Genomic DNA, 11036 nt, shown 5'->3' on the forward strand with positions numbered 1-11036 from the left:
TTCAGGGAGTCCCTGGTTCTCAGAAGCATTATTAAGATGGTATAATTCACTTGGGGGGGGGGGGGGCATTCCTATTTAAATCTCGCAATTCTCCAATGTCTCCCTCAGCCAGACCTCCCTCTGTGGTCTGCTTGCGTGTTTGTTTTTCTAAGTGCTTTTTCTTTAATTCGCTGGATTTGTACGTCATTGCGGATAAGAGCATCAGCTAAATGCCTAAAATCTAAAATGTAGTGTAATGAGTTTTCAAGTAGAAAACATTAGTATTGTTTTAAATTAAATTTTCTTACCCAATTGGCAAATCTTGAAGTTATTCATACTGACTCGCCTCACTTACCTCATTAGCAATATTTTTGTTTCTTAGTCTTTGTCTTATTCGACACGATCTGTAATAAAAATAAGATTTTAGATCTGAATATAAGACTAAAATGCTTGTTGGGAGTGGCTTATTTTTTAGTTTTTGCAGGGCACTCACCCTACAGATCAGCTCCACCAATGGCAACAGCACACTGTTCCCTAGAGAAGGATTGACAGGAGGAAGCCCCTCCTCCCCGTGTCAGACCTGTGTGTGTAAGCCGATCGGTGGACAGAGCGCATTGTGACAGCCACACTGGGGGAGTAACTGTATCCTGGCCCGCATTGTGTGGGATCCGTGTGACAAGGGCTTGGGATCTGGTTCCATTTAGCTTCTGGCACAGAGGCTGCTGCTGGGTGGTATGTGAGGAATCGTGTGCCACCGGAACTGTCACCGCAGTCAGTGTCACACTTTGCTGAGCCCTGCTCCACAAATGGCTGCACACTGCATTACTGCTAGCTTATGGTAATAATGTCTTCATCGGAGTTCTGAAATGCAGTTGTGCATGGTCGATCGTGTGACACACACATAAGGAGATTATTTGGTGTTATCTTTCCCACCAGAATAAACCCTGAAATGTAGGCATGGTGCATCAAGAATATTTATTTAAATATGCATGGTATTCAATTTAAGACCGGTATTAGACTATTTAAATACGTGATAAGATGCAGGATATTCAATTTAAGACCAGATTATTTACTTTGTTGCTGGACTGTACTACTAGCATTGCCCTCTGGCGTGCTGCTAAAAAAGAAAACATTTTTTGTACCCCTCTTTATTAAATGTTCATAAAAGAGAATATTTTAAATAAAAATGAATCACATGAAAGAAGCTCTGAGGCAAAAGTAGTTTTGCTGCTGTTATGTATCCTCTTCAGTCCAGTTCTGTGATATGGACGGCATTTTGGAATTCTTCAGGAAGATACAGCCTTTTGTTCCAGTCCTTGTGTTAGGGAACAAGATACATGAAGCAGGTCAGATACAGCTTTTGTTCCAGTCCATGTATTAGGGAACAGGATAGCTGAAGCAGGACAGATATAGCATTTTGTTCTGGTACTTTTGTTAGGGAACAGAATATCTGAAGCAGGACAGATACAGCATTTTGTTCCAATCCTTGTGTGAGGGAACAGGATAGCTGAAGCAGGACAGATACAGTCATTGAATTAGGATAGGAAGTATAAATTGTGACGCCTGGGGTCTGTAGCCTGTGATCTGTAGAATGGATACACATGGTGAAAAAGTGATTATGAAACACATTTCAAGTTTCACATTTTATTTTTCATTTTTTTCATGGCTGGCTCATATCCTGTGTGACTGCTAAATAAAAAAAATTAAAAAAAAGAAGTCCCAGGTGCAGACTTGGGCCAGGTCCACATTTGTTGGCTCTCCATCCTGGTTGTGGAGTTGGTGTAGCAGTACTACCTTCCCTGTGTCCTGTGCATTGTCCCTGGGGGAGAAAGCCTGACCTCGCTGTGTACACCTCAATCTCACCATGTTCATGACCTCCAGCAGCACCAGCTCAACAGGAAACAGAAGAGAACTCAGTCTTCACCGGCGCATGTGAATTTAATTTCCCAAATCTGCACCTCATTCATTACTACATATCCAGGGTTGAAAGTAAGCCCAGTGCAGTCTCTTTCAGGGAAAAAAGATTGCGTCACCTGTTGAATGACTGAACTGCCTTTCTGTAATATCACGTAAACACCATTGCGGAACATCTTGATATTCAAAGTTCACTGGAGACTAAATGCTAAATTATTCTGCCACGTTCTAAGAGTCTGAAGCATCAATGTAACTTAGCCTACTTCACCACCTCATGCAAGACCTCCAAGCCATCAAGAATCAATAATAACAAACAACAATAATAATAATGATAATAATAATAATAGATACAGGAAAACTTTTCCTTTAATCATCATCATTTCAGGAAGAAACGCTGTATAAGTTCAATATTTATTAGCACCTACTACCCTTCCCATTAATGACATCTGGTCATTTATGGACGCTGCTCATAAAAGCCAAAAGGATATTCTGGGTCAGTAGGCTTCCTACGCGAGATATGTTCAGTGGTTGGAATAGTAATGACGTGTTACCAGGTCCAAACTTGACAACCAATATACATTGAATGCATGACACAAACCGCACTTATCACTTGTTTTTTTTCGGTCCAGTCAGTCACTATCCACATCTCGTATTTTTAAACAAGTGCGAAAACGCTACAGCTAGCTGCCACACACGCACTTTGTAACCTGCATGGATAAAACAGGTCCCCTTGAGAGTAAGTTTTTATGCTGTAGTAGCCAATGTTGCGCAAACGTAGCATGTAAAGGCGTGAGATGTAATATAGAGGCACCGCAATGAGTAGGCTACTGCCGGAGCGATGTGTGAGGTTTTTGACCACATTGACGGAGAGCAGTTCAATAATAATCAATAATTTTTCACATCCGTAATAACCGTGAAGTAAGGCAAATTGAATGTAAAATGAATTATTCCAATCGATTAATAAATTCTGCTGGCTTTGCATTGGAGCTAGGACATCTCATACATGATTCATCGCATTAAATACACTTGGTCGCTTAAAAGGTGCAATTGAAGTGTCACTTTCGTAACAACAGCGTCCTCTTGTGGTGGTCTCCTTTGGTTTAAACTAGTCTCTTGTAAATATGTTACCAGTCCAATTGAATCCTTTCAGAAATGTGTTTGCAGCAACACCTAACGCTCTATGTTCGGCGAAATGAAATTGCCTTAGCTATTGCAGAATAAACTGGTAAATTTAGCGCTGAGCTACACGTTCAAATTATTCCAAATGTCTTTTAAAGAGCTTATATTATTATATGTTTATTTTCAATAACATGGAGTTTTAAAAAGTGAGCAATAACTGCAACAAAAGCTATCATACTGTTGACCCTAACGTTAGCTAAGTAGAGTTGAGCTAGTTGGAACGACAGGCTATCCGATCAAAAAGTACGACTTCAGAACCGTTACTATGGATACCGTAAACAAACAGTGTACGGCAGCAAGGCTGCACTTGTAAGTAGACTACACCACAAACCTCCCATCATAATGTTTTATTGTTAAAAATGATAACGTGATTTTATAGCTCGGTTTAAATGTGATGTTTAATGTTTTGTAAACGTGTGTGCGTTATTACATATTGTTTTGAGTTAGAAGTCAGAACGTTAATGCTGTGTAGTATTTGAGACCTTGCAATGAAATATACGATCATGAAATGAAATATGCGGCAGTAGGGTCAGTAACCTAGCTACCTAGCTAGCTAATGGTCAGCAGGCTCTTTCCGTAAACCAAGCACCCCAAGTGATCCGATAGTTTTTCTTTTGAAACTGGAAAACCCTCTTTTTTAACAGACTTGAATATCAAAAACAGTAACTAACGTCACATACAACTCTTTGTAGTGTATAAATATTTATTTTGTGTCACACTAGACTTGCTCACAGGTAAGCCTGCTGTGTCTCATCCCTATCATAGATGCCTTGGTCATGTTCCGGAAAACACTGTGGAGGCACACCGTGAGCGATGTAGTTCACCTGCATCAAGACCGGGCTCTGAACACGACCATATTCATCTTGAAGGAGTATGGGCCAACTGGGTTTCTCTTAAAGGAGGAGGGAGAATCCAAGAAGTTCAAAGTAAAACCGTTTTATTCCTCTTTCTGGCATCACTTTCATGAAGCAGTGTTTCCTAAGATGTCATGTTTTAAACACTTTTTAAATTGTATTATTATTATTATTATTATTATTATTATTATTATTATTATTATTATTATTACTACTACTACTACTACTACTACTATTACTACTATTATTATTATTATTATTATTATTATTATTATTATTATTATTACTGTTGTTATTAATGCACTGTAATGGATTGGCGGCCTGTCCAGGGCGTATTCCTGCCTCTTGCCCAATGCATGCTGGGATAGACTCCAGCACCCCCTGTGACCCTGTCCAGGAATAAGCGCATATAGATACTTGATGTATGGATGGGTTATTACCCAGTTATCCTTATGTGCAAATCACTAGACTTGTGGGTGCATTTAGGTGATCTGATAGCCACCTAAGGCCTTTGTTTGTCAGGTCCTGTGTGATTTATGTGGTGTGTGATCCTGCTTTCAGATGCAGTAATGTGCAGCTAGGCTCTTAACTATCATTCATTTCTAAGGTATGCCTAGGAAACCCCCATACCTGCACCTGTCTGACATATGTGAAAGAGAGAGACCTCTGCAAGCATATCTGCTGGTCAGTGTACTCACGTCTGTATAGATCTGTGCATCATCACTTATTCATGCTCAACAAACGATCTGAACCCTTTCTCAAGTTCTGTTTCTCTCCAGGGTTTTGATGAGGAAATTCAGACTGCCCAGAGACCATGAGTGTAAGTTACAAATTAATCATGAGTTCACTTCTGTGGCTTACGGTAACTTAAAGGCCCACTTAGTAATTTTGGTTGCTAATAAAATACCAATTGTTTCCAAACACAAATACTAATATATGGCACAATATTATATAAGTATTGTACTAATTATAATAACAGTAAAGATCCCGATACTTCAAAAGGAAAAATAAGTGTCGGACCGACACTATTTCCTTGTTCGTCTTCCACATTTCATTCTTGGAGTTTTGGAGTCCTTGCTCATTTCATCATCAGGGAAACAAACTCGTCACTCACTGCTCAGGTAAGATATCCAAAAGAATAATGAACTACCTCAAATGTACTAGATCAGAGGTGTCAAACTGAATTCCCAAGGGGCCTGCTGGTTTTTGTGGTTTCCTTTTAATCAGCCGTCAATTAAGGCCTCGAGAACAAGGTGTGTCGATTCTTTAGCCTTAAATGACTTAAATGAACCGCAGGTTCTGAGAACAACCTGAAGACCAGCAGACACCGCGGCCCTCCAGAAGTGGAGTTTGACACCTGTGTACTAGATATTGCCCCAATAGCCTTTTGCAAACTGCAACAATGACAAAGGCTCAGTATCATTGAGTTCAGTGGACTAAGTTGTTGCCCAGGTTACTGAGATGCCAGTGCAAGACGTTAAAAACTATGAACATCATGGTCCACCAAGGTACTTCGTTGCCATCCACGTCATTTTCAACGAAAAGCAACCAAAAGTTATGTGGAAATTAGTGAGTGGGCCTTTAATGTGGACATGTCATTTCAAAAGCCAATGAGTTACTTTCTTTTTCACGGTTATTGAATCTGCAGTTGAATGGGTTCATTTTCTTTTCTGGAACATTCTGTGTAAATTCATGACCTCCCCTCTCCACCATGGCAGACTGTCTCCAGCTGGGCCTGGTGGACAGGCAGATTAGCGAAATGGTGCAGGACTTGCACTCAGCCCAGACCCCCTGCACCGAGGACCCCCTCACCCCCATCCTCACCCCCATCCTCACGGAGGAGGACGGCTATGTGAAGCAGAAGGAGGTGGAGGCTGAAGACGTGTGTCCTATCTGCCAGGAGGACCTGATGGGGAAGAGGCTCCCTGTGTCCTACTGCAGGTGGAGATACACCTTATTACCCTTCTGCAGCTGGAGATACACCTTATTATCCTACTGCAAATTCCTGAATATGAAAGTAAGAAGGGAATACTCCTCTTTCGCCCCAGGTATGGGTGCGGTAACAACGTCCACATCTCCTGTATGAAAGTGTGGGCGGACCACCAGGCGCGAACGGACCCGGACATCATGGTGAAGTGTCCGCTCTGCCGGGAGGCCTTCCAGCCCATGAGGACCCTGCTGGACCAGCTGAAGAACTCCGCCAACCTTCTCACCACCGCCGAGAGAGAGCGCCAGGACAGGCACCTGGGCATCATCTGCAACGGCTGCAAGGCCAACCCCGTCACCGGCAAGTGCTTCAAGTAGGTCCCACCCCCGCCGCTCTCTCTTACCTACTCTCTCACCTGCGCTCTCTCACACGCGCTCTCTCTCACCCACTCTCTCACCTGGGCTCTCTCACCTGTGCTCTCTCTCTTACCTACTCTCTCACCTGCGCTCTCTCACACGCGCTCTCTCTCTTACCTACTCTCTCACCTGTGCTCTCTCACACGCGCTCTCTCTTACCTACTCTCTCACCTGCGCTCTCTCACACGCGCTCTCTCTCTTACCTACTCTCTCACCTACTCTCTCACCTGTGCTCTCTCTCTTACCTACTCTCTCACCTGCGCTCTCTCACACGTGCTCTCTCTCTCACCCACTCTCTCACCTGCGCTCTCTCACACGCGCTCTCTCTCTTACCTACTCTCTCACCTGTGCTCTCTCTCTTACCTACTCTCTCACCTGCGCTCTCTCACCTGCGCTCTCTCTCACACTCGCTCTCACACCTTTGGTTTCTGTTAGATTTTTACGAATAATCAAGGATTAACAGAATGAAACATGAACTGGAGCTTGGAAAAGAAAATGAGGGCCTGTTTAAAATCGTTCCACAAAATTACTGAATACTGAATATACTGTTGGTTGTTTACCCATCCAGGTATTTCTGATATTTCAGTGCCTTGTAAAAATGAGTGACTGAAGTGTATGGGTGACTAATACTAATGCTGGAAACTCCACTGACAATTGTTTTAATACAGCATTTACTTGTTGAAATAAGATGTTCTGGTATGTAGGCCAGTGTTGCATGCATTGATCGTAGTTTTTAGGTAGGTTGTAGGTTTTATGATTTATTCCCTCTTTCCTTTGCCTGGTCAGATGTGTTGTCTGCAGTTACTATCATCTGTGTGAGACCTGTTTCACCGGCCACTGCCATCCCCAGCATCCTTTCGCCTTCCGTGCGGTGAGTGACCTCACTGCCACCTCTAGAGCACCCTGACTGAGACTGAGCAAGTCTTTATTAATAATTTAATTTATATAAACAATTGCCTTTATATAGCGCTTTTCTCACCAGCCGACAACTGAAAGCGCTGTACAGTCATGAGGGGGAAACTTGCCTCACCTAGTAACCCTAGTAGTAAATAATCACTCCATATTGAATCTGTGCACGCTGACATTGAATAATCACTCCGTACTGTAGCTGATTGAACCTGTGCACACTGACATTGAATAATCACTCCGTACTGAAGCTGATTGAAGCTGTGCACACTGACATTGAATAATCACTCCGTACTGAAGCTGATTGAAGCTGTGCACACTGACATTGAATAATCACTCCGTACTGAAGCTGATTGAAGCTGTGCACACTGACATTGTATAATCACTCCATATTGAAGCTGATTAAAGCTCTGCATGCTGACATTGTACAGAAAAGATCCCAGCGCTGGGTTTCCCTGAGATATTCTGCCAGACAGAAATCAGACGAAGCGCAGGACTGGAACCCCGAAACTACAGAAGACCAAGACAGGCAAGCTCAGCTCACTTCCAACCTGAGTTATTTCTTTATTCATCTAAGAGAGACTATGCACACTAATCACCATATCAGCAGTGGCAGCAGTGGCGGTCAGCAAATCAGAGTGACCTTGGAGTGACCATTCATCAGTACGGAGCGTTTTGTGACACCACAATGGGCAGTTACATATAGTGTTGTCAAATCATACAGGATTAGGAGCACTTTAAGCATTTTTCAGAAAAGTCTAATTTGGGGAAGATCTAGCCTAATGAGTGTAGCTTATACAACCTCATGGGAACCTGTTTGACATGAGGAGATACAGAATCTCATGACTGTAGCTGAAGCGGGCCGTGACAAATACCTGTTTGAAATGGAGCCACATTTAAGCATTTTCACTTGGCTAACTTGTTTATCATGAGGAGATGCAAACATTCAAACATCTAGCTCAAAAGGGTAGCATTTTCAGTTCAAATCTAAACGGTGGAAAATAGCTTATAGAGACAAATGTTAAACGGTTTCAATGTCAATCAATTGCTATAGCGCCCCTGGCCAATCAGAGTAAAATTCATGTCATGGCCTTTTGGTAGTACCCTCTACCATTAAGTTTCATAAAAAGCGACCAGGTGCAGGTGCTGCCATAGGCTCCCATTGTGGAATAAAATAATAATAATAATAATAAAACAATAACATTCTGTGCTTGGCTCAATAATAATAATAATAATAACAGTAATAATATGCCTTCAATCGCTTCTTCTATCCAAGCTTCTGTAAGTTTAAAAGTGGTGTGCTTGTTTTTAAATTCCCCCTGGCAGCGTGGTCCAGAGCGAAACAGTACCAGAGCACATTGTGAGGAGCCTGCTGCCGGTGGAGGTGAGGCAGGGCTCCAAGCTGCTGAAGCCAGGCCAGCAGTGCAGGCTCTGCCTGAGGAGCTTCCTCCTGGGCCAGCACGTCAAGCACCTGCCCTGCCAACACAAGGTAAAGCCTTCTACTGCCCCTAGCTCTTACCCCTGCCCTGCCAATTCAAGGTAAAGCTTCTACTGCCCCTAGCTCTTACACCTGCCCTGCCAACACAAGCTAAAGTCTTCTACTGCCCCTAGCTCTTACCCCTGCCCTGCCAACACAAGGTAAAGCTTCTACTGCCCCTAGCTCTTACACCTGCCCTGCCAACACAAGCTAAAGTCTTCTACTGCCCCTAGCTCTTACCCCTGCCCTGCCAACACAAGGTAAAGCCTTCTACTGCCCCTAGCTCTAATGCCCCTCCCATACATGCACTGCCACCATATTGCTAAACGTTTGTATTGCCCCTAGCTCAGAACATGCAGTCCCTGCCCCTGGCCTAACCACTGTGCTGTAGTTCCATGCAGGCTGCGTGGATGCATGGCTCCTGGAGTCGAACTCCTGCCCACTGGACAGATACGTCGTCTACAACCCCCTGACCTGGCAACGATCGGGAAAACCACCCGCATCCAAACCCGGCCCAAACCCGACGCGCGGTCCGCAGAAAGCCACGGACCAGCTGTTCATCCCAGGAACGGGGCTGCATCCAGGCCCCTGCGGGAACACCGCCTCCCCCGCCGCTCTCCAGAAGGACCCGGCTGCGAACGGGACGCACGCTGAAACCGAAGGCGGGGATGGCTCCGACTGCACCCCCCATCCGCAGGAGCTGGCCGTTAACGCGACCCCGAAAGACGCCAACCTGGCCCCGCAGAGAGAGCCCAGGCAGGCCCTGCAGAGGGAGCCCAGGCAGGCCCCGCAGAAAGAGCGGCGGGCGAGCGAGCCCTGGAGCAGGGAGCCGTGGAAGGAGATGGCCGGCGCGGGAGCAGGGTGCTTCGCCCGGACCCAGAGAGTGAGGAAGGGCGTGAAGAGCGCGGTGAGGCCCAGCGTGTGTGCGGACCGGACGGACCGGACCGAACTGGGCCTGTCTGTCAGGCTGAACGGGCTGGAGATGCAGGTGCACTCCAGAGACACCAGCCTGGGGAGGACCCAGCCCCAGAAGAGACCCCTGGCCCCCCGGCCAGCCCCAGGACCCCCCGGGGAGACAGACCTCGTCATCCAGCCAGCAGGGGTCCTGTCAGGTACTCCTCCACACGAGGAGGTGGTCCAGGAATAGACTGCCCTTTCAAACTTCCATATCCTTGCTAGCATTATTGCTACCATATCTTTGCTGTGGCCTTACGAATATATACTCCTCTTTACTGGCTGTCTGATTCAGAATGAATGTGAATGAATCAGAAAAATGATTGTCCATGCATGTTTAAATGTATATGTTCTTGTGACGCCCTCGGTACTGGTTGGCTGTCATGTTTTTAAAAAGGTTCATGGATTATGTTCAACATAACCCACAAAAAAACAGCCTCAGTCCAGTGTGACCTATGAAAATATATAGGTCATGTGCTTTCATGGAATTAAAAATAAAGTGTATCCTTGCAACAGTACTTTAGGTTGAGTGTTTTATTGGTAATCGTCTGCCAAGATAAAAATAAAATACAGGTTGGCAAGCTTGATGCATGTTGGCAATGAGGTAATTCAGTATTGCACTACATTTGGTACAACACAGAAAATACAGTCAATACTTTAAAAGTTAAAAGACTGGTCAAGCAAACAGATATAGCAAGTAGCAATAAGCAATTGCAACTTATGTAAATCAAACATATTATCACACTTGGTGATAATATGGTGGTGTATCAAAGTTTCCCACTGGTCACTACTGACCAACACTTCATCAATTCACACTAACACCATCCTTTGCTTTTAACAGCTTTTAATATTGTTACCTATGCTAAATTATGTTTTAATAACTATTATACCAGTGTTAGTTTTGTGTGTGCTCAATTAGCCCATAAGCCCTCGTTAAGGTCAAACATTCATTCATTCATTCATTATCCTAACCCGCTTATCCTGAACGGGAGAACATGCCAACTCCGCACAGAGAGATCCCGGCTGACGGGGATTCAAATCCAGGACCTCCTTGCTGGGAGGCGGCAGTGCTACCCACTGCACCATCCGTGCTGCCCGTAAGGTCACACAGTGAGGTTTTATTTTTCCAAGCAGTAAGCTTGTAGTAGCCGTAGGTTTGTAATGTGCATTAATCACCCATCATCATATATAATATGGATGGTCCAGTCACTATTGAAGGATTCACTGGCTCTAAAATGGCCACTTGGTTTCAGTGAATGCTCACTGTGGCTTGGCATAATATAGCCAAACAATCAAACAACCAAAGCTGTAGCACCAGCAAAAGGGTTTTTAAGTACCGATAAGGAAGGGATGGGCTGTTCTATTCCTGGAGTACTGGGTGTACGCATATTTCCATCAAATACTCTAGCTCAGTTAGCCAATTACCTGTA

At 44.4% G+C, this 11036-nt stretch overlaps 1 protein-coding gene across 1 annotated transcript; it reads left to right on the forward strand.

The window, feature by feature from the left end:
* The first annotated feature begins 3369 nt into the window (after positions 1-3369).
* On the forward strand, positions 3370-9799 carry zswim2 (zinc finger, SWIM-type containing 2). The gene is made up of 10 exons (XM_061226958.1): positions 3370-3381; positions 3838-3998; positions 4534-4610; positions 4706-4746; positions 5645-5867; positions 5975-6226; positions 7056-7140; positions 7607-7704; positions 8502-8664; positions 9044-9799. Exons 2-10 carry the CDS (start codon positions 3849-3851, stop codon positions 9797-9799), a joined length of 1845 nt encoding a protein of 614 aa, XP_061082942.1. The 5' UTR covers positions 3370-3381; positions 3838-3848.
* Positions 9800-11036: the final 1237 nt, after the last annotated feature.

This window comes from Conger conger, chromosome 17 (assembly GCF_963514075.1).
Source record: "Conger conger chromosome 17, fConCon1.1, whole genome shotgun sequence".
Taxonomy (NCBI): Eukaryota; Metazoa; Chordata; class Actinopteri; order Anguilliformes; family Congridae; genus Conger; species Conger conger.